Here is a 27,078-nt window from a genome sequence, read left to right as displayed (position 1 = left end):
GTTGATTGTTCACCTCCATGGTGCAATAGCACAGGTGATATATCAAATTATTCCACTTCGTAGGCATTGAGATATCTACACCATTCTATGTAAACCAAAGAACAATGATCAGACCATACTAGTATGACTTGGGCGCCGCCTTATTTTCTTTACTCGTCAATACATGCAGTCAAGTAACAAAATGCATTCTGCATTTAATGGCTTGCCCGCATGCTCATCCATGGGAGGCTGTGAATATGACTCGTAGACCCTGGCACTTATGATATTATAATTATATATGTGATAGATAGCATCCTCAGGCGGGCAAATTCCAAAGCATAGTCGTTAGTCTTGGATTCTGAGCATCTGCAAGATGTAGAAAGGCCCTGGATTTACGACCAGTACTTCGTACTACGCAGTGCTCAATTCTGTCGTACGGCTTTGGAGATTCCAGGCTTGCTGGGGCAGATTCAATTTTCTAGAGATAGATCCAGTCCAGCAGTAAAAACAAGGGGGAAAAGACTCGTCTCAACACACATCCGTTCATCGCATTGTCAATGCTGGTAACGCGAAGGCGTCTGAAGAAGATTGCCCTCTGCGGCTGATATCGCACCGGATTGAGGATCATCTCGAGGAATGGAAGAAGAAGCAACTCCATCCAAATCAGACAATGCTGAGCAAATTTGCCCTTCATTAAGTGATTGATTCAGTTTGGCGTCTGCTATTAACGTGCTTCCGTACCTCCTAAATCTGCCCTGAGGAATTGAAGTGGTCCATGCGCTTAGGGTAGCTTCGCTACGAACCGGCGTTGCACCGCGGGGCATCTGTTAAACAAAGCGTTTGCAAGCTTTTCCGTCGTCTTTGAGTCGTGATGGCGATACTCGGAAGCCGTCAAATACACGCATCTTAAAGACAAACTCGAAGCGCTGCCCTCTCGCGCGAGTTATTATGTCTGGGAATAACCACCCGGCCAAGCGCCCGAGATTCACACGCTCCAGGGGCGACCGATGCGAGACTTGCGCACGGCATCATCAGAAGGTAAGTACGCGCGACGCGACAGGCGATTCGGCGGCGGCAAACACCTGCCACCCAGCGCAACCCATATCCTGGAGCCGAAGTTGAAGAGGCCGCAAAATTGGCTGATGTGAACGTCAACAGTGTGTTTTCAGTCAACAAGATGGCATTTGCGATCGATGTCGCGATGTGGCTTTAGTATGCACCATCATACCTCGCAGCCAACGGATCCCGCCTTGGCCCCAAAACACTGTGAAGGACTCGGCCAACAGCATTCCCAAGTGCGACCACTGCCGCGTGCAGCGCCAAAAGGTCTGTCGCACCGCCCTTGTTTGTCCAGTACTTCCACCCTGACTTCACCAGTGTGTCCCCGATGATCGGGTATGGCCCGCGAGATGTGAGAGGTGCATCCAGAGAAGACTTGCATGTGGTCCACCCCACACGGCGAGGGAGTACAGGGAGCTGTACCATGATGATCAGTCCGCCGGCAGAGCATCAAAAAGACAGTCAGCTCCTGAGAACGTGCAGCAAGAGCAACACACCCAGCACTCTCTAATGCCCATGTACAACTCGAAGTCTGAGTCTTCAAATTCAGACAGCAGTTCAGATTCAGAAGCGGAGAACCCAGCTGTCTTACCGGCAACCATAAGCCCTGCAGTTGTAAACCCCCCAGTCACCAACCATTCAGCCGCCCATACTTCCGGACCCAGCCATACAGGTCGCAGTCCCCCAATCGCCAACTCAGCAGCCACTAGCCACCCGAAGAGAAAGAGGCTATCCACCCATGGTCACTTTGATGCTCCCGAGGAAGTGTGGAGTCTCCGGACCAGAAACACCGAGCTGGAGAACACGATTCGCGGAATGGAGGACGAATTCCAGGGTATACTCGACGAAGAACGCAAAATGCACCGAGCAGAGCTCGATGACCAGCGCAAGAAGCACGAACAGGAGCTCAAGGCCGTCCGAGAACGGTACGAAAAGAGGCAAGATGACCTCATTCAGACCATAGTAAAACTCTCGAGCGTTAAGTAAAGATATGGATGCGTTGCTTCCCATTTGACGGGGTAATCGATACGGCTGGACTATGGTAGGCGAAACAGGCGTTTAATATATCGCTGAATGTCAATAGAGGTCTGCCTTCTCGCACAAATAAACTATCACTTCCCCAATGGCAGCCATTCGTCTAACCACATTGACCACCTTTTTGCATGCACCCCCATTTTGCAGGGAATTTCTACGCCTCAACAACACGACGTCTCTCAATTTACCTCGCAATTGCTCCCTATCTACGTACAAAATGGCTAATCCAGTGGAGAATAGTCTGGACTATTTTGAGCAGCGAATCGAACGCGCTAAAGAGCTTGTCCGTCAGGGCTCTTCCCAGGCCGCAGCAGCTCATCGGTACGGTATCAAGGGGACTACACTGTCCTACCGTATTCGTCACGGTAATTCGCATCGCGACGCGGCCTCCAGGCAACAAAAGTTGACTCCAGAGCAAGAGGAGGTTATCGTGAACTGGATCCTACACGAAGAAGTGTGTGGACGGGCTCCTAGCAAGCGTTATGTGGCCGACTTCGCTGCCGAAATCCTCCTTGCTCAAGGGGATAACAATACACTCGGCCAACACTGGGTGGATCACTTCGTTAGCCGCCATCCACAGATACGTACCAAAATTGGGCGCGTCGTAGATGCTAGCCGAGTTAGAGCGTCCGATTCGAACAAGATCCGAGACTTCTACACCCTCCTCGAACGCTTACGTACGAAGTATCGTATCAAACCCGACAACGAGTATAATATGGATGAGACAGGTGTCCAAGAGGGGGACTTTGGTATTGGTCTCTTTTGGTGAAGACATCTGGTACGGTGGCGTAGTGGCAAGGATTGCAACCCCTGGCGCGGCGTGACAGGTGACGAGTCGCGGGTTCGAATCCCGCAGCTGACACACAAGGGGGTTTAGTTAACCCTTACGGCGCGCTACCCACCCACCTTATTGACTTCGCCTACCTAGCGATAATAGGGAGATCGGTACAGTTTAGGATTACGAGCATCCTAGCCATTCGACCGTCAAGCATTGCGTTGGCGGAATATAACTCGACAGCCGGTCCAGAATTCGAATCGTTAATCCGACCTCTTATCGGACCTCGCCTATCCGATAACGCTCGTCGGCGAACCCGCCCCCTCACGATAGAAGACGCGCAGCACGCCCTCTCGTCGCGATTCTTGCGAGCGTCTTGTTACGAACCGTTGGCAGGCCAGGTGGATACAGACGCTAGGATCACGGGACCCCGCATCGGAGAAAGGAAAAGGCCGACAGGTCACGTACCTACAGGGGTGGATATGTTGGTCAACTACATATCCAACCAACAGGATATGTCGGCAGAGAACATATCCAAGTGGGGATCAGTGAAGGAGAGACGGATATATAAGGTACAGGACTCCCAGGCATTTCATAGATAGACAGCCTCTACTTCAGTGATCAACCTAGGCATCAATCTAACCCATTGGTGAGGCAAACTGCCTTGACGACTCTATTCCCAGTTACCCTACTTGAATACTTCAGTTACCCAGAGCCCTATACTCCATACGTCAGACCCCGATATTATTGCTAAAGGACTCCGCAGCAGGACTTACTTAATAGCACAAACCCTTACAGACTCTAGTGGTTTACGCAGCTAGACTATTAGAGGTTTCGTTACACGTCTAGACCACGTTACGGTCTATCCACTTGAGCGTATGGTTGAGATGTATACGCTCGACGAGAACCCCAATTATGTCAGGGTACGGCTAGGCCGAAGGCAATAGTACAGAGTGATGGGGAGTAACGGGTGTCCCTCCTACGTAGCACCGGCTGGTCACTGGCGGTCTCAGGTAGGGGTGCCCACGATGATGCCTTGATCTCTGCTCCCTCCCTATCCTACTACGATATGGTCCTTATATAGATAGCTAGACTACCGCTTAGACACGGCATAACAGTAGGGTCGGCGATGCCGAGGATCTTGACTCTCGTTATCCCAAAGCTTCACATAGATTGTAATCATGACTCGGGAGTCTTTTGTCCGAAACACCCCTCCGGCGCCCCACCGGTGTCCTGCGTTCAGTGTCCTGACAAATTAGCAGATACTACGACTTGTCGCGACAAAAAATAGTCGAGCATCTTCTGCACATCAGCAGCATCCCACCCCTGAGGACGAATTTAAGTGCCACATTACCACACTTATCGGTAGTTCAGGCAGGGGTTGTAGCACAGACTTAGAGAGGGACAGGAGGTTTAGTAGTCGTTTGGCTACAAGTTTACCTGTATAACCGCCCGACGCGGCTTAAGGGCCCGCTATATCTATAGCCCCTTAAGGGAGTACTTGTAGAGGTACCGAGGGTTAACACCTACGGCGTATTTAATATTATTTATTAATGTGGACGAAGTATTTAGGTTGATTCAGTTAGACCCTGCAAAATGGGGTGCATGCAAAAAGGTGGTCAATGCGGTTAGTTTAGTCGGCTTCGCATTGTCATGCTAGATCAGTACGATCAAAACCTGAGGACTGGCATCTTGCACCGGCAATCCATTCAGTTCAACCGCTTTTTCTCGAGTTCCAGGCTGAGTGGAATCTCCATTTCGTCGTTGGTTCCGGGCTATGGTTTCGGGCTATAAAACATTTGAGCTAGCTGTCTGAGCGCCACCAGAGGGTTCGACATGAGGAGCCTCAAGCGCAGAACCCTTGACTCGACGTGGACCCGTCTTTACCCGCAACGAGTCGTTCTGGACATGTTCGATCTCTCGAGGTTGAGATTTGGCTACTAGCTTGGCTAGCTTCGCTGGAATCCATGGACACTGCCAGATACAGTCAACAACTCATCACAGTTGAAATGCCCTCATCAGCCCTATCAAGTATCCTAAAAGCATCATCACTCATGCGCTGTATGCCAAGGAGATTCACAGTATCCCGTCATCAATAAAGATCGTGCAATCAAAACTCTTCAGGGAAGTCCGTCGCGCTTCGTCAAGCGCGAACGCGAGGATCCTCTTTTAAGGATGTCGGGTCCATCGCGCGTTCGCGGGATCTGCCGAAAAGTGGCCACAGGCAAAGAGGGGCCGGAGAGTTCTCGGTATCCACTCTCGACGATGATCTCCCGGCAACTAACCTGCGCATCTGGCGATTTGACTTGATTAAACACGCTATCTATGTGCCCCTGCAGCCCAAACAGACTATTCCAGACTTCTCATCACACCACCATCTGAAGTTGGAAATAACGAATCGAATCATTCCCACTTTATCTCACCTGCTGAACTCACATCATTTCCGCCACCGGTTATCAGCTTGTCACGCTCGTATCGGCCACCATTGGATAGGCCAGGGGAGCATTTGAGCTCTCGTCAGCTTTCACGTGGATGCCACTTCTCACAGCCTCGCGCGAATCAGGACTACCATACAGAGTAGCAGTTGCAAGTTGAAACAGCCCTACCGCCTTTTGACACCCAGACCGAGCTGGGATCTGCTGCAACGCGCAAGGCCGGCCACCTGCCCCACCATTATCCGAGGGCTTGGTCGGCATTTTGGTCCAGATTAGAGGATCCACGTTGAGCCGTTACCCTGTTTGCTCACCTTCACGAGTCAACGGCTGCGGGTGTCCGGAAGGCACCGTCTCACAAACGCGAAGTCCGGAACGGCGAGGCCGACGGGAGTGGTCATCGGCGCCTTGATACAAAAGCCAACAGCCCCCCAGTGACGCCGTACACGGATTGGAAGATTGGTCAACCAATTCTTGTACCTCGTTTACATTCTCCCACTCTTTGGTATATTGCACAAGTTGCACAAAATGGCGCCTCCCACCACGATCGACTCGTTACCCAACGAGGTAGGATTCCACCGTTGAGACGATGAGGCATCACAAGTTGATATCGAATTAGATCCTCATGCAAATCCTCGACACCTTCCCCACTCGCTCGCTGCTGCCTCTGGCTGCGGTCAGCCAGCGCTTCAACGCGCATGTTGCTGCCGTTCACTACACTCGACTCGTCGAGGCCGCTACTCTCAGGGACCATGAGCTCATCCTCGAATGCTACCACCCCAGCGCTAAGATCTCAACGCCATACTTGCACTGCGAGTACTTGGGCACGGACGGAATCGCCGAGACAGGTCTGGATCCCACCTTGCGAGGCTTGAACGATCTGTACTCGCGATTCCGTCCCGTCTCAAGCTCGCAGAGCAGACGGCCGCGAGCAAGGTACCCGACCAAACGTGCGATAGAGAGCGCAAAAGAGCCACTGGCTGAGGAGGCGCCGTCACACGACGTCTTCCTCGACTCTGGCGAGCTCTTCTCTCAACTCTGCACGGTGACCAACTTGGTTAAGGTCGGGCCGAGGCGTGGTCTATTTCTTAGTCACGCCAACATCACCGATGGTGTCATTCGAGTGTGGCGCGATTGGCTTCTGAGAGAAGCGGCGAAAACCGCAGACGGGACGCAGCGGGTGAGTATGGGTGCGGATGATTCGTCCATTCTGTGGGCCGATTCATCGAAGAACGTCGGGTTGAAAGTCCGGGTTGTTGAACAGACTGACATGCACGCACCCGTGCTTGTGGGACCCGAAGATGACCCGCCCCTGTCATACACCCTGGTGTACGAGGGTAAGTTTATGCCCCTGAATTCATTCGATCCTGGACTTTAGTAGCCTGGGAGCAATACAACTGACCTCATTAACAGAACTCTTGATCCGCACAAATCAAGTGCTTCTCCATATGGAGAAGTCGGAGGCTCAACAAGTCACACACGCAGGTAAAGCAGTCGTGATCGCATCCATGTGAAAAAAGAGAAGGGAGTTGAGCTCCTGCCGACCCCGGCAGTTTGGGCAAGTTGGTCGTTGGGTAACGCCAAGCCGTGTTCGATGTCGAGGTGTAGGATGGACGGAAAACAACCTTTGGCTGTTCCATCTCCACCAAGGCATTGTCACGGAACCCATTTCCGTTCCAGGGTCATCAAGCTACAGCTTTGACCGCAAGAAATAAGAATCAACGGGAGGGTGGAACCCGGAAAATGGATTTAGTGAATCCGCCGTGGGAGCAAAACAACGTTGGAAGCAATGCGAGGTGCATTCGCCGCGTATACAAGAGAAAGAAAGAAAGAGTCGAGAAACGAGAAAAACAAGCCGTTGAAGTGATTAGAAGCTTACATTCCCTTCGTGGATCTCCAGCAGTTACTATTATCATGCCGCAGATCGGCAGCCACCAGTCCGACGTCCGGCTCAGCCAGCCCCGATTCGATAGCAGCCAGCACGCGGTTTCAATGGTTTGGTGAATGCGGATGCTGAAACAAACAAAAGATTCCGGTGTACGTCGTCTTCGCATGGATGACTTGGACGGGGGTGAGCTACTTTATTGATGACGGATGACGTCGTCGCGCCGGGAAGGAAGGTTGGAGTGATGCTTCCGGCGGTTGCGGGTTTGTCTTACGTGAATAGACGGTATTGGGATAGTATTGGGATAGGGAGATGCAAGTACTTACTGGATGGCGTTTTCGGTACGAGGTGTTATCAGGTGTGACCAGTTGCGAAGGCGCTATTTTTACACGCCTATAGATAGAGACAATTCATGAATACTCTCCGCTATTGGTCGCCTTAGCATGGCATGCTACGAAAGCCCAGGCAGATTTACTGCAACACCTCTTAAACCTTGCGTATCAACATATCAAGGGCAAACCTAATGCAGAATCCTTACGTTTCTAGCAGTGTATGATCTACCAGTTATCGAAGGGCCGTTCGAAGATTTAGTTGGATTTATTGTAGGCGGGATTACCTGGTAATGCGAGACAGACCGAGTCACGCGATAATCCGCATATGCTGTTATTTGTAGTTTTTCAACAAAAGGGCGATATGTGGTTGTTTTACGGCATCAAGCAGGTCTGGGAAATGGCCATAGGTTCGACGAAAACTATCCATCCGATGTTCGGACGATTAGATTGACTAGGAACCCCCCCGAACAGCCTAAACCCCACGAGATAATTATCCACCCGATGTGTCGAACGGGGGCTGCAGAGTTGCAGAGATGCAAAGGAATCCTGCCAGGCCAATCGCCGAACTGCACCAGACGGGTTCGATTGCTGGAAATAGGAAGAAGGCTCAAGAGATCGACGACTATGTCACACATCAACATCTACCGGAGCCCCTTGGCAACCTTTGAGACATCACAGAGCCACTCACCCATTGCTCAAGCAGTTGAAGTTTGGACGATCCCTTTGGATTGGGGTCGACCCACGCATGCCGGAGGGAGGGATGAGGTGACCCTATTTCGGAACCGGTGGTCAAAGCACTCGAATCTGTAAGTCGGCACCCCTTGTTGATTTCAGGTTGGAAGAACACGCGGCAGGTTCTTGAGTGTCAGGATATTCCTCGATGAAGTAATGAGATCACGAGTACGGAAACTATCTGAGCGTGCAGAGGAGGTCTCAATTAAACTGTCTTCATTACCTCTTTTCAGAACGTTCCGCATCTTGAACCTTCCTCAAGTTCGTGACTGCATCGCATGGCCTGGTCCGAGCGTCGGCAGTTAATAATCACGTCCACAAAAGAGTTTTTTTTTTTTTCATGGTAGCAACGTGGCAAAACTTGACCTGGGGTGCCTTGATGAACCCTGTGTCTGAAGTCTCGAGTCAGGATGACAACGTCAAAATCTGACGGAAACGTATTCCGGGGTGCACGAGCCCGATCGACAGAGATAGGTGGGTTGATCCACGGCTGCGACGCAGACCCCGCCTCAAGCGAGTTTCACCCGCCCAGCAGTCCACTGTCATCGGCGCGGGTCATAGCGTGCAACCCTCTCTCTCGTCTCGGCCTTCCTTAACTTCGAAGTCCTTCACAGGCAACATCAGACGTTCACACAGCGCAGGTCGTACTCGGGTGTCCCTGTGTGATAGAACAGCAAGAACTCTCCATCCATCGGGTCTGTTCAAATGCTACCCCAGGGGAACGCCCGGGCCGGTCCCGGGCTGTAACCAAAACCGTGATCACCACCGGGGTTACGTCCCTGTATCCACAACTGCCACGCGCGACTGCGGTCTACCGTGGGTTCTCTTTCGTCGCCCAGCCCTTTTATAGAGGGCACCCACTCTTCTCGATGTTTTCTCCTCGTGCTCGATGCGACTCTGCTTGCAGGAGCGTCCACATTAAGTGACAGTTCTCGGCAGATCAATCAAGTGTCATGGCGATCTGATACTTTGTTCTTTCTTTTTCCTCACTCTCTTTCGTGCCAAGGTCCCCTCGACTTGTTTCTGTTTCCTCCTTTCTACTAATGGATTATCTATCCATCCCTCCCTTAGTAACACACGATTAATTGTTTTCCTCTTTTTGTTCTGTGGAAGTTGATCTTTCTGGCCCTGGAATAGCTTCAAGAAGCTGGCCTTTCTTTGACCAAATCTCTTTGACCAAATCTCTCTCTCTCTCTTTGCCCCTCAAGGTTCGCCCTTACTATATTCTGAAGACCGTCAAAGAGTCTGCTGGCAGCCATCGACCGAGTTCGGTAGTCAGATAAAGAGTAATTGCCATGTCGCGACCGGAACCGACCATTGTTGACATGGTGGAGCCGGAGAAGACGCACGTGTTGCCATTGAAGGATGCGAAGAAGCTGCCGGAACTACCACCGTTGGACAGCCCACCGGAGATAGGGAAGAGCAGCGCGGACACGACGCCAACGAGTTCAACACAGTCCCCCGACAGGACATCGAAGCCATGGACACCAGTGGAAAAGGATCAGGCAATAGACATCCCACAGCCATCATTTAGCCTGTCGCTGAAGGGAACCCGCCCGCCAAGACTCGTTTCGAAAGATGTCCGCCCAATGACCGCTTCCACCAAGCGCTTGTCCTTCTCTAAGTTGTCGTCGGAGAGGACCATTAAATACGGCTCGGGAAAGCATGCGCATGTAGAGTTGGTCCCCCAACCGAGTGAAGACGCCACGGATCCTCTGGTAAGTCGACATGAAACTGAAGTAAACCCCGGCACCCATAACTGACCTGTGATGGCATAGAACTGGCCCATGTGGAGGAAGAACTTGAATTTCGTGGCGCTGCTGTACATGGTTGCGCTTGTGGGAGTAATGAAGACGATTTTTATCAGTGTGAACAGCACCATTGCGGTGACCAATAACGTGTCTTACACGGCAGTAGCGGCCTTGACTGCTGTCCCTTTAATGGTATCGGCCTTAGCTGGGGTGATGAGTTCAATATTCGCGAAGGTATACGGGAAGCGGCCCATGTATCTGGCCTCGACGACCTTGATATTTATTGGTGCGGTGTGGAATACGTCTGTTATGAGTAGCTTCGGGCAGAACATGGCTGCACGAGTCTTCCAGGGACTGGGTTGGGGCGCATTTGATACCTTGGTGCTGGCGTCGCTGCAGGATACCTTTTTCGTATGTGAACACTCGTTCTGAGAAGCCCCCATGGTACCAAGCTGACTAATCTTAGGATCACGAACGTGGTTCCCGAATCATGATCTACTACGGCGTGTCAGTTGCGACGACGTGGGGCACCCCTTTGCTCGGTGGTGTTGCATCTGCCAGCTCCATGGGGTTCAGCCTCCAATATGACATTCTGAACTGCTTCCTAGTAATCGGCATGCTGCTAGTCGTCTTCGGTGCTCCGGAGACCGCTTTCGAACGACAACAGCTGTACAAGGCCCAGACCCCACAGCAGGATTTTTCCCAGCAAGGAGCATGGCCGACTATGACCTTCACCCCAGCGGCAGCGAAGGCGTACCTTTACAAGATGAAGCCATGGTCCTACCAGGTGACATCGGTGAACACTGGGCTTCTCCTCCAAGTACCGCGCGCCATCGCGGCCCCGACGACGATCCTCCTCTGCATCGTCACCCTACTGCCATACGCCGGGCTCTGGGGCCTGGCAAACTCCATCTCGCTCCTCTTCTCTATCATGCCCTTCATGCTCCCATCTAACGCAATTGGCACGCTCCTCACGGGGCCCTTTATCATGGGCACGATTGTGGCAGTGGCTCTTGTTACCCCTTACTTCGCAACTCGATTTACTCCCAAAGTCCATGTAACTACTCTCGCCGCCGCGACGGGCCTAGCCTCCAGTGCGCTGCTGACTTTGGGGCTCTACATCGAAGGCTGTATGATGATGCCCGTCTCGCCCGACGTCTCCGCCGACGCCAAACCCCTAAGCACAATGTGGAGCATCGGCTCCAGCGGCTCCTCCATGAGCTTCCCTTTCATCTCCCTCCTTCTCGGCCTGTTAGCAGCCGGGTCTCTAGCCCTCGACTCCACGATCCGGCCCATGATCCAGCGATCCACGGCGTTCACGTCGTCCAGCCTCAATGTGTGTCTCCGCAACACGGCCGATATGCACGCCGCCATCACTTGTCTGCGCAATTTCGTCGCGGGGGCCTTGGTGGTCGGGCTGCCGAGTGCCGTTTGGGCTTGGGATGGGCTCAGGTCGGTGTGTATTGGACTTGGCGCGGCGCAAGTGTTCGTTGCGGCGGTGGTGGGGGTTACGTGGTGGGGGTGGGAGGAGAATGTTAGGAGGCTGGATGGCAGGGTTATGGGCTTGGTGGATTTGAAGGGGTTGAAGAAGCAGGGAAGCTTCTTCAATATGGATTAGGGATTTTGTTTGTTGCATGTTGGGAGATGAGGTTAGGAGTGTATGATGATAGTTTCTTTTGTTTGAAAATGGAAAGGGACTGGGGAGCCTGATGATGGGCCTGTCACGGCTGGAAGATGAAAATACCCTCGTTTGGAATCTGGAAGATTGGATGTAATGAGTAACGCGAACACGTCAACGTTAACCTCCGGTTCTGTTCTGTCCTATCTGCACTCGTGATCCCGAACTTGTGGTGTAATTGCTTGATCATGGTTTCCATGATGTGGCACAGATGCGCCAGCTGAACTCGTGGTTCCTTCAGCGTTCTTGGCGGCCCCTTAGACTTTAGCTGCTGGTAAAGGTCATCTCATCTCATCTCTTATCTTTCACCTCAAGTTAATAGTCTGCCCCACCTATTTGCTAGCGCTGGGACGGCTGGGTCGAAGTCAGAGATGAGATGAAATTTGGGCGACATGGGATGTGTGCTGTCCGGTGACGCCGCGTGAAGGAAACATCAGCAAGATTGCTATATTCATCGCCATGTTCCACGGCACATCGCCACGCTGCAGCACGCGTTTGATTGAACGCTCGGTTCAAAGCGCTCGGGGCTGAGCGATGATAACCAGATGCAATGCGAAGTTGTGTCTTCACCGAAACTTGTTGCTAGTGGCATTAAGCATGGCGGCTGTGGACATCGCCGCCATTGATCGCCATCTAATATCACTGCCGCACGTCTCGTTTCGTGCCGTCAGCATATCACCCCATAATTTTGAGCTAAGGTTTGGATCGTTCATCAGTCCTGCGACGGAGACGGATCGGGGCTGACGCAAAGCACGCCTCGTGGATGGTTCTTTATGCTTACTCCCGCTTTCAAACGTACCTGACATTAGTTTTTGACAGGGTCCGAGAAAGATGGTAGATGTTATGGCGACGCATTCCGACGAGCTCTCAAATCAAGGAAGCACATCCTCTCCTCTCAACAACGAAAGGGATTGGTTGCATGGACAAACATTGCCCTTAGCTTTCAAAACAAGCTTTCGAGTTTCGCAGGGCGTCAAGTGGAGTGCACGCTAAGCCCACATTGGCTGCCCTTACAGCCCGAAGGATGCATCTGGTGTGGATGTTGTATTAATTGCTGTGCCTTCATTATGCGTTGTGCCTACATAGGTTGGTGTTGAGAGGCTGGCTCTGAAAGGGGCTCTGGAAGGATCTGACCCACTACACTAGCAACTATGCCGCCTACGTAGGACACAACTGTGGCGCTCCATCCCCAGCATCCATGTAAATCTCGACTTGTCTGGTCTATCGAAGGCTATTCCAGGCTTCCAGCAGCAATTATGAAGCTGATTATGGCTGGGTTACTGAAAAACGAGCTCTCCGTGTTCGCCATATCCTCTTGTCATCCAGACTGTCAATAACTCACTTAGGGTGCAGTGCTTAAGTCGATGCCAAGCCAGATGGACTGCAAGCTACCCCAGCACCATGGCCGGCATGGACCGCACAGTCTTTTCTTTTAGGCACTTGAATTCGATTTTTTCGGACATAGTGACCCGTATTCATAGACCAGTCATGTCTTGGCATTACAACATCAGGTTCCAGATGGCCAATAGGTGTTGACTGGAGAGCCTTGACCTAGTCGCGGCGCCATGGTGGAAATGTCTCCTCCATTTGGATGCCTATTCGCCATAGACTAGGCTGCCTAGGCTGTCAGGGCGCTGGACTGCAACTGGCAACGCTATTAAAGCGTTGCTTCCGCCTGCTTCATTGGGCAAGTGGCTCACTTCATCCCTTTCTTCACCCAGCACAAGCCAAGCCTATCAACTCAAAAGAAACATAATCAACACCAATCACGAAAATGTTCACCAAGACCTTCATCACCGCGAGCCTCGTCGCTACCGCTTCGGCCAGCATCCCCGCCGTAGCCCGACGCGCCTTCCTCGCAACCCGCCAAACCGATATCTCAGACCCAGTCTGCATAGACGTCATCGCCTCGGTCTTGCCGCTCTACAACTCGCTTCCCACGCCCCCACCGTCCCTCGTCAGCGCAACATTCCCCAGCGACCCCTGTGAGACGCCCAGCTTCACCGGCGAGCTCGCGTCCGACTACACCTCGTACTCATCCGAGGCTCTGGAGTGGTACAGCTCCAATAGCGCCGAGATCATCAGTGCCCTCAGCGCCTGCCCCGCGATCACCAAGGACCAGACCATCATCCCTATCTGCTCTACCCTCACTGCTGGCGACAATGATGACTCGTCCAACACGGAGTCTGGTAGTGCAACTGCGACTGATGCGGATAGTGAGGGTGCCTCTTCTACCGGTAGCTCGGCGGCAAGTTCGGGTGCCGTCACCAGGAATGTGGCGCCTCGCGAGACGGGTTTCGTTGCAGCTGGCATTGCTGCGGCTGGATTCATCGGAGCTATTGCTGCCCTGTAAGCATCGGTCTCAGGCATCTTCATTAAAACTAGATAGATGGGTTTGGAGGCCCAAACGGGTAGTACGTTGGCTTGCATAATGAATCATTCTATATCTCTGGTAAATGGATTGGTTAGAAGGCAAAATTGGATAAGCTGTACAGTTCTGTTGATCTAGGTTAGTATTATGGTACCTGACCCGATTAAGCAGGTGGGATCAGAAACTCTCCCTAAAAAATAAATACAACAACATTCTTCTTGCTTGAGTCTTATCAATCTGGCAGTCTATATTAAATTTTTAAACCACAAGAAGAACCAATATAGAAATCTTAACGTCATGTATAGTTCCCTGCTAGTCTCCCACTGCGTCGAGTGGCGGAATTGGATCCGGAGAGCTATTTCGAGCGACTGCTCGCAACGCCTGCGATTGCAATCAACTTTGAGGACATCCTCAAGTAGTTGAGATCCGTCCTATGGATGCTACCAATTCAGTGGTAGCCAGGCCCTGCGTACCTCACCATGGAAAAAAACGTGCCGCCGCAATCATCATTGAGATCGCTGTTCCCACCTCAAAAATAACGCCCGACGACATATAGAGCAGTACCGAGTAGAAAGGACATCGCAGTGTAGATTGATTCAGCATCTGCTGCGGATAAAATATTATTATTATTATTAAATACGCCGTAGGCTCGAAGCCCCCGGTACCTCTACTAGTACTCCCGTATGTCAAACCGTGCCCTAATGGCTGGACTAAATACACACGCTGCGTCGTCGGTTCGCCCTATTGGCGACTGCGTTGCGTTCACTACCATACTACGTTGGTTCTCAACCTACCAACAAAGTCCCCCCTGAGAAGATCGATGCTATCTGGGCCTTGAAGCTGTCCGATCCGTCCCTAGCAGCCATCTTACAATAGTCCCACTAACTACTGGTTCTCCTGTTGCCGTTGCGAGGTCTCTGCGAGAGTATAGTGGCCGTGGTGCGATGGCGGCCCGTAATCGTTCCCTCGGTCCTTCCAACAGCCCGCAAAAGAGGATTACGTGCTCTGCCGTCTCAGGGGCATCGCCACAGCGGCATAGCGGCGAGTACACGCCAAAAGCCCCTGTCTTGAATAAGAAGGCTGCTAGTCCTATTTTTTCCGTCCTGATCTGGCACAGCGTAGACGCCTCCAGTCGGTTCAGGCCGAAATACTTGCCCCCTTTCGGTATCTGCATCGAAGGGCCCTCCGGTTCCTCAGCGATAGCGCGTCGCTGGCGATCGTGATGCTCTGCTCCGGTGAGCCATCTCTTCCTCCAGTGGTCGAGGAGGGCAGCCGGGACCTCCTTTTCCTCACTCATCCACTCGGAGCCCCGGGCCGGATAAAATATATCTCGCAGGTACCGCTCGGCATGGCCGCCAAGACTATAAACCATAAGAATAAGTGGACGAGACGATATATTGTAACAAGCTCGGTCTGTTGTCAAGTCATTCAAAAGATTCGTGGCATGGTCGACGAGCCTATTGACGATATAACTGAATCTCGCATCACTATGTGTCGTAGCCGTATGTGAGTATACAAGCTTGGCTGAATTTAGGCAGAAGAAGCGTCTTGGCTGTGAACGAAACAGATATCAGCCACGGCGTCCGGACAGTCATGCAATACCAAAATATCATCCGGGCATAGTGGTGCCACCGGATGACTCGTGGCAGACGGCTCGGGGTGAGGATTGCGGGTCGGTGGGGCATAATAGCCGGCGGATCTTCGCATTCCATCGACTTCTGGGGAATAATCAACGGATATCAGTGATAGTCCACGAGTGGCCACGGCCCCATACTTTTATACAGAGATGGCACAACTCAACCAACACACACACACAAGATAATGAACAATCAATTTACAACAGTTGCTGCCTTTTTTTTTACCAAAAACTTGTGCATCTCCTTATAGAACATGTTCTCCTGCGCTATCAGGTCTTCCTGCGAACACGCCCATTCCTAGTCCTTGTTGTCTCTCAAGTGTGGATAAACGTGAGCCTTTAAAACTCGATCAATCGTTCGACGGAACCGTTTCACCAGGAATGGCGAGTGGAACGCCATTATATCATTACGCCGGCGTTCAAGACTAGATAGAGAGTATATCAAGCCATTCTGGGCAGTCTTTTCCAAGTGGCTGGTTCAACGCCTCCAGTAATCTTTGAGACAAAGGGCGTTTAACACCAGGTCAAGCAACTGACATTATCTTATCTATCTCATAGATAGCTACTATAGTCTCGCCTACGAAATATTACCATATGTTTGTGCCAAAGGTCCCCTTAGCTATGCAATCAACCGTGTTGATCTGTTGGCTGCGTCAAGCACCCGTTCTTATGAAGGACTCTCTCGATTATTCGAATTTCTGCAATTCAAGACCCCTGACTAGCCTCACCATCTACGCGTGGCACAACATTGAACGATCCATATGCGCACGACTTCAGGCACTGGTGGTCCCTACATAGATAGATGGTAGGAGAAAATGGTGGCTGGTTTTCAGTGGACACACGGAGTTTACCGCGGGGTTTTACACAGATGGAATGGCCTGCTCAAACGGCGTTGAAACATACTTTAGAAATTTCTCTCATCCGAGGGTAGTCCCGCGGTCCACTGCTGCCTCCTCACCATCTTTCTCCCCGTGATAATGCCAGCCACGATGATGACCTCCAAGTCCTTGCCCATGCCCTGGTGAAACGTTAGGGTGCCCCTCCGCTTTCCAGAGGCGGCCTCGGTGAGAAAGGTAGCTACGGGATCGCCGCTATTCTTTTCGACGACCTTATAATGGCGCAGTCACTTCTTCATGCCCCCGAGCGACGAGTCCCGCATCCGCGTCAGAACATACGGCTTGCCCCGCCAATCAAAAGTAAAACTCCTATTCAGGGCGGTGAAGCCTCCCCTCTTCATCTCGACCCACTGCATCGCGCTCTCGTTGCCGGATCCGCTCAGATCGACGCCGACCTTAATTCCGCTGGTCGCGTGGTGGAAGACATGAGCAACGACGCAGTGGCCATGTGGAAATATTGAGTGTCGAAAGGCGGCGTCTATTCTCAGCCACAGCGTCAGATTAGCCACTCTTCATACCGTATCGGATTGGCTGTGGAAAAATGTTGTGTTTCGTGGAGCTTGAGGGGATTAGCCAGCGACGTTATAAACTCACGACTTCACTGAAACACTGCACCCTCGGCTAGGGACGAAATTTATCTTGAAATACGCGACGCTCTTGTTGGCGGATGGAAACTTTGGTTGAGACCATTCAACCCAACTCATTTATCAACACACATGAAATTGAATTTCTGCATAACCATGGTAATGGAACGTGCATCGGTACGGCAGGCTGACTGTGACAGTCCAATGGCGACGCGTGCGGCACGACCATGGGTGTCCCGGAAAGACCAGTCGCATGGTACATGTGCGGATCGCACGCGGATCTTCTTACATGGGTAGAAGAGCCGCCGGGACTATTATATCAAAGAAGTCCGATACCTTCATTTCTTTCTTCCTCAGCTCTAGGCATTTAATGCGAAGGCGCCCGCTTATTAAGCTAAACTCCGGTCAAGCCTCTTCCCACGAAGAACGATGTCTTATCGACCTCATCTCACCAATCACCCTCTCACCGCAATTTTCATAGATATTAAACTTCCATACCCCGACGTCCGGGACTATAGACTCACCCATACACAAGGTATTGAACGTAGAAACCTACAACATCCATCCATTTTTGGTGGAGGCGAAATACAGCTATTCCACACATGATATGTAAGAGTGCTAGGCAGTTTAGGTGCGAAGTCGGCGAGGAGCATATTCTTGGGTGATAAGTTCGTGCAAATGGATGGACGGATGCCACGGCGGCAGGCGGATGGTAGGCAGACCTACCCTCAGGTACAGGTACGGACAAACACAGTGCTACGGACGGGCTATATGAGGTGCTTAGGGCAAATCTGATGGCAGGACGTATCTGGACAAGCTATGCACAGTATCGAGGTCAACCGAAAAGGAATAGACCCTCGTCGGCGAACCTTTCTAGAGCGCAGATCACGTTTGTAACTAAACATCACAGGCTAACGTACCCTACGGTCCAATTGAACACACGGTCCAATTGAACACTTCTTAAGACCTCGTACAATAAGATATAAGTTAATTCAACTATAACGTAAAAAAATAATTAAAACTACTCGGAACTATCTTCTTCAGATATCTCTTTACTATTCTGACAAGTACGCATATTATGACCGGGCTCTCCGCACGTCCTACAGCGTTGCTGAAGTATCTCTGGCCTCCTCGTACGACTACGACTCCAGCACGATTTATTATCTAACTCTCCGTTAACTAGCTTCTGAGACTGTAAATCTTCTCCAGCTTGTATACGAAGTGATCCTCCATACTGTAAACGTTTTTTTCTCGTATAACGCCGCCGGCTAAGTGTCTCATTTGCCTTTCGAAGCGCGGCGTTCTCACCCTCTAAAAGAGCAAGCCGGTGCATAACCTGCGTCGTACCCTTCGCAAACTGGTCAAGTGTAGTAAGTGTAGCTGTCGGAGAGCTATTTTGATGTCGTATAACTCGGTTTTTCACGTATTCGGTCTGGGATTGTGCCTCAATTGGGTTATTTGGGGTCTTCGACTCCCAGATAATAGGAAGGCCAGACGAGGTACCCGGAGGTGTTAGAGTATGTAAGTTCACATCTAACTGCAAAATCACATATTCCGGATCGTACGATACGAGTCCTGCCCCTCGGAAACCTCCCTGGATATTTGATATCGTAAAAGTTGCCTGGAACGCTTTTAAGAACGCGGAGAGGAAGTCCTCCTTCGAGATATGGGTAATATGTGCCCGCATAAGATCCTCAATTTCTTTACCGTACGCTCTTTTCAGTGCACGAAAACAGCCGATATCGAGAGGTTGGAGCTTATGCGACGAATGAGCAGGCATACAGAGTGTGATAATAGAGTTCTCTTTACAGTAGAGCTCGAAAGCGGTCGAGTGGTGGCTCTCGTGGCCGTCAAGAATTAAGAGGCGATAAACACCTTTCGTACGAAGCTTTGTATGTTGATCGAAATGTCGAATCCAGTCCTCGCCTCTTTCATTTGTAGTCCAGCCATTTTTCGTAACCGCGATAACCCAATCCTTTGGTAGTAGGCTATTTTCGTACCACGAAGATAGGTGAGTTTTACCAGCAAAGATGATATACGGAGGGATAGTATAGCCGTCCGATCCGACGCCCTGGATAACTGTAACCCATTCCCTATTCCCTTGCTGTACTGCTCTAGGTCTTCCACGTCGATCAGAGGTCGTTACAACTATCTCGGATGAGATTTGACCCATAAGAAACCCAGTCTCGTCAAAATTATAGATATCCTTCTCTTGAATTCCATACTTATTAATTGTATTCCGTACGAGATAAAACCACGCGCGGTACGCGTCGGGATCTTCGCAGAGGACTCTCTGGTAGTCGATTCTTCGATTAAAACGCGTCCGGAGGTCTGGTTGTCGTCGTACGAAGCTCGAAGCCCAGTTAATACCGACGCGTCCTGCGTCGCGTTGGTGGAGTAGTCGATTCGCCATATCTTCAACACCACTTATTCGAGGAGGAAATGATCGTGAATCTAGGTTGACTATGTAGCGTACGATCGCGTCTTCTTCGGAATAGGTAAGCTTTTGCGTTGGTGATCGTATATCCTGTCGTGAAGTACCGCCGCGATATCGGTGACGTAAGGTTGTATGAGGGATATTATAGATCCGTGCTACGGATCGTACGCTTAGTTTGGGGTTATTTTGAAGCGCTTGAAGCGCTAATTGAATATCGCTTTCTTCCCAATTACGTGCCATTGTAGAAAGTGGGAAATAAGGGATAAAACCTAGGTTGTACGGAAATGCGCGAAAGTGTTCAATTGGACCGTGGGGTACGTTGAGTGAAAAGAAAAATGAAGTGCTTGTTTCCTGGAATCGATGGAAAATAATAAAACTTACATGAAGCGGCCGCTGGTTGTCCAAAGGGGCGCTACATAAGACAAAATACGACGTTTTTGTTGTATCAAAGAGAAGTACCATACACGTACTGACCGTTTATTAACGCTGGGTGGCAAGTCAATAGGGAAACTACTGCTTATTTTGCAGCTGATTAAGACTTACGCTAGTGTAGATGACAGATCCATGGTTCAAAACCATCAACTTCCGATGGCGAAAAGAGAGAACGAGGGAAGTGGAAAGGGGAAAACCGGGGGAGGTCGTCAACGCTTCGTCTCAGACAGGAATGTGGCCTGTGCGCGAGTTTCCGGTTTGCAGCTTATCTATGGGAGAGGCGATGGGATTATGAATTCTCTGTGGCTTATGGTCATATCTGCTAGAATGAAGTGTCTCCCTTCCTTTCTTGAGAAATATTGGAGGTGCGAGTGAACCAAGTTTCTAGGTGAACACTTGTCCTCGCCAGATACCTATACATATTCTTTCGAGACTTATCAGCTAGCTGTATTTTCAGGGTAAATATTAGTACTATTTTGTTTTATAGTTTCAGTTGCACAAAGTAGGTATTGCATAAACTGATGCAGTAAATCATCTGTGATGCCCCAATTGCCCAAGCGCTCCACTACCCAGATCCACAAAGCATGTTGTACCACCGTCCTATGTCCTGCCTTTCTTATATCCCTTCTGGGCTCCCTCCTGCCCGGTCGCTCTGTTGTGATGCTTTCTTCTCTTCTGATTTCTCGTTCTGATGTGACGTCCTCTCGGACACCTTCCGTTCGTGCTCTGCCCTGGCGGCGCAAATGACGATAAACTCAAAGTCGACATCCGCGATTTTGATGACATTGTCCAATGCCATCTTTGTCACACCGACTTCTTTCTGTATTGGTTTCAACAGTGCCTTGATGACTGTTTTGAGGCCTGCAAAACTTGGTCAGTAAAATAAAGGGCCAGTTGAGTCCTGGGTGGAGACGGACCGGATTTCGTAAATTTCGTATGGGCCATGATCCCTCGGCAGTTCGCTGATGAGGGCATAGGCGGCAAAGAGATCGTTTCTGGGCCTCTGGGTAAGATGGATTATATGTCGGGTGTTCTCTCGTGGTTTTCTAGCCGGGTGAAGTAGCCGGGGCTAAATCATCTTTACCTGCCTGCCATAACGGCGAGACAATGGTTTTTCCTGGAAGAAACGAGTGGTAAGACTGACGATCTTCGCAAGTAATGGGTATATTCCGTCCATATAAGCAACGTATAACACCGCTTTGACATGCTATCAGTGTTAAGGTTCTGGTGGCTGGCTTAGGACTGGCGCCCTTTTTCACTAAAATATTCCGACGTGTCTTGCCCGACGCGCCGTCTTTCAAGCTGACAGGTCGAGAACTGCCAATCTCGCCCTGGAGCACTGCATGTGTAGTCTTTCTGGGTCCAGGATCGAGCATTTGCGATTGATCGATCCGCATCCATGGGTAAGTTGCAATCCAGACCATTTCATATTCGGGAAAAGGGGCTAAAATCGAGAGGTCTGTCAATGAGTATATATCCCCTCAAATGCAATAGGAATACCATGTAATAAAATTCCCGAGACAGTTCCTATGTCGCAAATATCTTTCACGTCGGAGACGATATCCAATGGTCCCACAACGTTGGGGCAACGACAATATGTGGCACTATTTTGGAACCTGCAAGAAGGACTTGGTGGCGCCATCCAGCCTCGGAGCGAAGGATTACGTGTCAAAGTAGAATGTGATTCGTTGTCCAGTCCTATCAAGATCTTCCCCTAGCGACATCAATTTCGTTATTCTCAAGCGCATTCATGGCATGGCTGGGGATACTGGTAAGCCAGCGGAGTCTGGGAAAAGTGCAAAACTTTCCACGTCAATCAAGCGGTGATTAGACCCGCACATATAGCGTAACATATGTCACAATGTGATCCAATCGTTGGGACGCCTCTCCTAATCACAAGCTGGCTGTACTTCAGCGTGGCTTCGTAACTAACTGATTTCTCCGTAGTTCCTTCAGCTTGGTGGTTGACAATACACCACTCCCTAACCATAATCGCATTGACGATCAACTATTGAATCTGGTCTACCTGTTCAAAAGGTCAGCGGTGGGATCTGTCCTGAAGGCTGCTGTTAATCACCACAGCCCCGTGCTAGGACAAATCATTATTAAGCCGTGGTTAGTGGCTTGCGGAGACTAGGTGGGTATTTTCAGGAGTTGCTGATAATAGGATATTTGAAGATTGCTACCGTGGCTATTTGGATAAAAACCCGATTATCCTGATATTCTTCGACATAATTTTGCTTTGACGAGGTTCGAAATTGCAGATAAACCGAAGTCAGGTATTACCAATGTAATCAAGGCTGCTACCATGTTCATGTACCACAAGACAGCCAAGAAATAGGAGTGACAAAAGATCCTGTCGTGTGGCGAATGGAAATCAGATCATTGCGATACTTGGGCAAGTAAAGATGATCAACTGGCGCAATAAACGCATAGTTGAAGTAAAACAAACGTATGCGAAGCATTCTGGGTAAAGCGCAGAGTGTTCCGGCCGGTAAGCTTCTCAAGGGCTTGCATAACGGATTGGACTGGAGCTGGCTAAACTATGTTTCTCTGCTTAGTGATCAGATTGCACCACCAACCTCGGATTGGGGAGAATTGATTCAGCGGAATCAATTTGTAAAGTACACAAATATTAAAAAGGAGAAGAAAGCTCTATTCTGCTCTGCGCATGATATGGCAGTGGCAACTCACTTTCGGTGTTTGCTAATACATGGCAGCGAGAGGGAACATGCGTATGTATGTATCTTCGAAAATCATGAGTGATATTCTTGTATATTGTGGACAACGTGCGAATTGCCGCCAAACTTCGCAGGCCAAATGTCATTATTGGGATGAAGGAGCATATATCAGCCCTGCAGAGGGGTTATCACGTGGTCTCGTGCCAAAAAACGCTCCGTCAGGCGACACGTTCCCGAACCGCGCGACCGTGAGTATTTGACGTCATTCAAAGAACTCTTTGCCCATTGTATCTTGGCTTTTGTGCTGGAAGAGAACTCGCCGTTATAATGCACGTCGATTCTAAGTCACATGTCTACACTCAAGGCAGCGACGATATCAAATCGAGTCATTCGACGCAAGCGGAAGCGGGCCGCCGCCGATGGAGCATCCCAAGATACCAACGATTCTGTCGACTTCGACCTTACTGCAGATGCCCATTATGAGGAGCAAAACCCAGAGGATGTAGATGCAGGGGGTCTGAAGGCGGCGAAAGCCAAGAAAGGGCCTATTGCTCAGCGCCAGAAGAAGGCACCGACAAACTCGACCGTTGAATGTGTCATCGACTGGCCACCCGTGTTCAAAGAACTGGACAAGACGCATCGGGCGCTGAATCTGGTCTTCACATTTTGCTGTACTCGCAAGCACCTAGCGACAACTTTTGACACCATCCGATCTGCCGTAGAGACTCAGACCAAGAAGGAGTTGAGAATTGACGATGTGGCTGCTATCGTCGCTTTGCGGCCCGAGGGCATCAACTTCGCCTACGTAGACGAGTTGATGCTCCAGACCGATATCAAAGGCGCTGAGAGAGATGCCATATTCAAGTCAGGGCGATCGAAGGATTTCAGGGCGCAAGGACCGGCTCCAGATGCATCTGTTGGAGGATTGACTGGTTTGGAAGAGCTTGGCTCTCATCATCCAGACGAGCTTCCCGTCCGCGGCAGCGAAGTACTTTACTTCGAGTTCATCGATGGCGACTTGAAGCGCCAAGTTCAGCATAAGAAGACGGGGGAGCCAACCAAGCCCAACCGGAAACTCCGAGATGAGGACCTCAAAATGCCTGTCTACAGCCAGAAGCAAATGACATCATTGATCGAGAAGCGCAACCAGAAGTTCACGAATGTTGTGAGCAGTTTCTTAAATCGATGCGTCGAGGAGAACTTGGACCCTGAGCTGATGCTCCGTCAAGAAGCTGAAGCGTACATACCCGTGCCTTCCGAGTCGAAAGAGTCTACCCCGAAGCCCGAACCGAGCACACTGCCAAAAGAAATTCCCAAGGAGAGGAAGAGCATACCGGAGATCGTACAGGAGCTCAAGGATAGCTCTTGGTATACTGGTCAGATCGTCCCGGACGGCCATCGTGTCTTTGAGGCTCAAGACCCCGTTTATGGTGAATTGGACTTCCTCCTCAGTCAAGACATGGTCAATGCTCTATACAACGCAAAAGGTATCACACAATTCTATGCTCACCAAGCCGAAGCCATCAATAGCCTCGAAGCGGGTCGTCACGTCGTGGTTTCTACGTCGACTAGCTCAGGGAAGTCTCTGATCTATCAACTGCCGGTGCTGCATGCCTTAGAGCAGGACTACAATGCGAGAGCAATGTACATCTTTCCCACGAAAGCACTGGCGCAGGATCAGAAACGAAGTCTCAAGGACATGTTGATGTACATGTCCGGGCTGGAGGACATACTCATAGAGACGTTCGATGGAGATACTCCTATGCACGATCGGAACCAGATTCGTGACGAGGCCAGGGTCATCTTCACCAATCCAGACATGTTACATATCACAATCCTTCCTCAAGAGGATAGGTGGCGGACATTCCTTCAGAACCTGAAGTATGTCGTGGTGGACGAGCTGCATTACTATAATGGTCTCATGGGATCCCATGTCGCATTTATCATGAGACGGCTCCGAAGAATATGTGCGGCAGTCGGAAATCGCCGTGTCAGGTTCATATCCTGCTCCGCGACGGTCGCTAATCCCGAAAACTACTTCAAAACCATTTTCGGGATTGACAACGTACAGCTCGTTGACTTCGACGGGTCGCCGTCGGGTAGAAAGGAGTTTCTGTGTTGGAACACGCCATTCAAAGATCCAAGTGACTCAGACAGTGGCCGTGGGGATGCTCTAGCCGAGTGCGCTCGCCTCTTCTGTCAACTCATTCTGCGCGGCGTCCGCGTCATTGCCTTTTGCCGTGTGCGAAAACAGTGCGAGGCATTGGTCGCTGCCGCCAAGTCCGAGCTGGATTCCCTCGGCCGCTCAGAGTGTGTGGCTCGGATCATGGGTTATCGCGGTGGATATACAGCACAGGATCGCCGGAGGATAGAAAGTGAGATGTTTGAGGGCAAACTCATGGGCATCGTTGCTACGACGGCACTTGAGCTAGGCGTGGACATTGGCACCCTGGATTGTGTCATCACACTGGGTTTCCCTTATACCATTGCCAACTTGCGCCAACAGAGCGGCAGAGCTGGTCGTCGAAACAAAGATTCACTCTCGGTCCTCGTTGGAGACTGTTTCCCCACCGATCAATACTACATGCAGAATCCGAACGAGCTTTTCACCAAACCCAATTGCGAGCTCCAAGTCGACCTGGACAACATGCTGGTACTGGAAGGCCACGTTCAATGTGCTGCATATGAGATGCCAATCAGGCCTCACGAAGATGCCAAGTACTTCTCCAAGGATCTGGCTAAGATAGCCGAGGAACGTTTGATCAAAGACGAGGCCGGGTTCTACCATTGCCACGACAGGTTCCGACCAGTGCCATCCCGCTTCGTCGCAATCCGAGACACAGAAGAGGATCACTTTGCGATCATCGACATCTCGCACGGCAAGAACATCGTGCTCGAAGAGCTGGAAGCCTCACGCGCCTTCTTCACCATCTACGACGGCGCCATCTTCCTGCACCAGGGCAACTCCTACCTAGTGCGCGACTTCCAACCCGACCGCATGATCGCCAAGGTAGAGAAGGTCAAGGTCGAGTGGACGACCCAGCAGCGCGACTTTACCGACGTTGACCCCGTCGAGACGGAAGCCATCCGAAAGATCCCGGGCTCGCGGTCGCGCGCTTTTCATGGCGCGATTCGCATCACGCAGACGGTGTTTGGGTACTTCAAGGTCGATAAAAAGCGCCGTATTCTTGACGCTGTGCATGTTGATAACCCGCCTATTGTGATGCATAGCAAAGGAATGTGGCTCGATGTGCCTAAGCGCGCCCTGGAGATTCTGGTTGAGCGCCGTATTCATGTTGGGGGAGCTATACATGCGGCTGAGCATGCGGTTATGAGTTTGATGCCAAATTTTGTTATTAGTATGCCCGGGGACGTGCGGACGGAGTGTAAGAATGGGTTGAAGGAATTTGCGCATAAGGAAACCCAGCGGAAGAGGCCTGCACGATTGACTTTCTACGACGCCAAGGGCGGCGCCGGGGGATCGGGCATCAGTACGAAGGCGTTTGAATTTGTGGACTTGCTGCTAGTCCAGGCGCTCAAGAGGGTCGAATATTGTCACTGTCAAGAGGGCTGTGTCGAGTGTATCTGTTCGGAGTTGTGCAAGGAGGCAAATGAGGTCATGAGTAAGGCCGGCAGTTCGGTCATTCTGAGGGCGTTCTTGAATATGGATATTGATGTCGAGGCGTTGCCGATGGGGCCAGAGGTGGGAGAGGATGGGAAGGGGTTGATCGAGACGGTGGTGCTAGCAAGGCCGGTGCCTGGCAGGGAAAGGATGTTGGTAGATGGGGTGGAGGTCAAGGTTGAGGATGAGGATGAGGGAGAAGAAGGAGGATTGGAAGCGATAGAGCCAGTGTGAGGTTTGCTAGAAGAGGTGAGTTAGACTCGGTATTTCGAGGAGCCTAATTGACATGTGCATGGGGTTTTACATTGGTGCTTCGGCTCATAGATACGAAGGCATGTACTCGGATGGGAGCCTCGGGAGTTCATTATGGTAGATTTATTCAAGAACGACCGTCTTTCATGCTGTATCGTCTAAGCCCTATTCGTGGCGAATGGTTGACCAGTACTTCGAATTTGGAACAAGTCGCTGGTGATAAAGTATCTAAAGTCTAGGCGATCGTAAAATTCCCGTTGGACCTCTATGTATACTTGGGTTGTGCACTACAACAGGACCTTCAACTTTCCGTATAAGCGAAGTATTCGAGAGGCCGAGCTCAGGTGCTCGGACTGGTAGCAATCGTTACTTGGCCAGGGACAGTAGCTGCCCTTGCCGCTAAGGAGGCTCCATCTAATATGCCAAGGAAAGTATTGGTTGTCAAGCAAAGGCTGCATTAATATCGATCGTAAGCGTCACCACCCCTATCCAGCCAGAACACAACAATG

The 27,078-nt window shown here is 50.8% G+C and overlaps 6 protein-coding genes across 6 annotated transcripts; 5 read left to right on the top strand and 1 right to left on the bottom strand.

Moving 5' to 3' along the window:
• Window positions 1-1,150: 1,150 nt before the first annotated feature.
• BCR38DRAFT_76992 (uncharacterized protein) lies at window positions 1,151-2,113 on the top strand. The gene is made up of 2 exons (XM_040865624.1): window positions 1,151-1,305; window positions 1,357-2,113. Exon 2 carries the CDS (start codon window positions 1,549-1,551, stop codon window positions 2,023-2,025), a length of 477 nt encoding a protein of 158 aa, XP_040711158.1. The 5' UTR covers window positions 1,151-1,305; window positions 1,357-1,548; the 3' UTR covers window positions 2,026-2,113.
• A 3,695-nt stretch (window positions 2,114-5,808) lies between these two features.
• BCR38DRAFT_413530 (F-box domain-containing protein) lies at window positions 5,809-6,794 on the top strand (the record flags this gene model as incomplete). Its single annotated transcript, XM_040858843.1, has 3 exons — window positions 5,809-5,847; window positions 5,900-6,617; window positions 6,694-6,794. The coding sequence occupies 3 exons, from the start codon at window positions 5,809-5,811 to the stop codon at window positions 6,792-6,794; spliced, it is 858 nt and encodes a 285-aa protein (XP_040711157.1).
• A 2,760-nt stretch (window positions 6,795-9,554) lies between these two features.
• On the top strand, window positions 9,555-11,598 carry BCR38DRAFT_353583 (major facilitator superfamily domain-containing protein; the record flags this gene model as incomplete). Its single annotated transcript, XM_040856802.1, has 3 exons — window positions 9,555-9,947; window positions 10,008-10,391; window positions 10,447-11,598. 3 exons carry the CDS (start codon window positions 9,555-9,557, stop codon window positions 11,596-11,598), a joined length of 1,929 nt encoding a protein of 642 aa, XP_040711156.1.
• Window positions 11,599-13,432: 1,834 nt separating this feature from the next.
• Window positions 13,433-14,011, top strand: BCR38DRAFT_489600 (uncharacterized protein; the record flags this gene model as incomplete). Its single annotated transcript, XM_040864413.1, has 1 exon — window positions 13,433-14,011. One exon carries the CDS (start codon window positions 13,433-13,435, stop codon window positions 14,009-14,011), a length of 579 nt encoding a protein of 192 aa, XP_040711155.1.
• Window positions 14,012-20,630: 6,619 nt separating this feature from the next.
• BCR38DRAFT_413527 (uncharacterized protein) lies at window positions 20,631-21,438 on the bottom strand (the record flags this gene model as incomplete). Its single annotated transcript, XM_040858842.1, has 2 exons — window positions 20,631-20,875; window positions 21,099-21,438. The coding sequence occupies 2 exons, from the start codon at window positions 21,436-21,438 to the stop codon at window positions 20,631-20,633; spliced, it is 585 nt and encodes a 194-aa protein (XP_040711154.1).
• A 1,486-nt stretch (window positions 21,439-22,924) lies between these two features.
• BCR38DRAFT_448074 (uncharacterized protein) lies at window positions 22,925-26,723 on the top strand. The gene has a single exon (XM_040861200.1). The coding sequence runs from the start codon at window positions 23,045-23,047 to the stop codon at window positions 26,549-26,551; it is 3,507 nt and encodes a 1,168-aa protein (XP_040711153.1). The 5' UTR covers window positions 22,925-23,044; the 3' UTR covers window positions 26,552-26,723.
• Window positions 26,724-27,078: the final 355 nt, after the last annotated feature.

The sequence above is a fragment of the Pseudomassariella vexata genome (assembly GCF_002105095.1).
Source record: "Pseudomassariella vexata strain CBS 129021 chromosome Unknown BCR38scaffold_17, whole genome shotgun sequence".
Lineage (NCBI taxonomy): Eukaryota > Fungi > Ascomycota > Sordariomycetes > Amphisphaeriales > Pseudomassariaceae > Pseudomassariella > Pseudomassariella vexata.
Note: the sequence above shows the minus strand (reverse complement) of the source record. Positions and strands in the feature narration are given on the sequence as shown.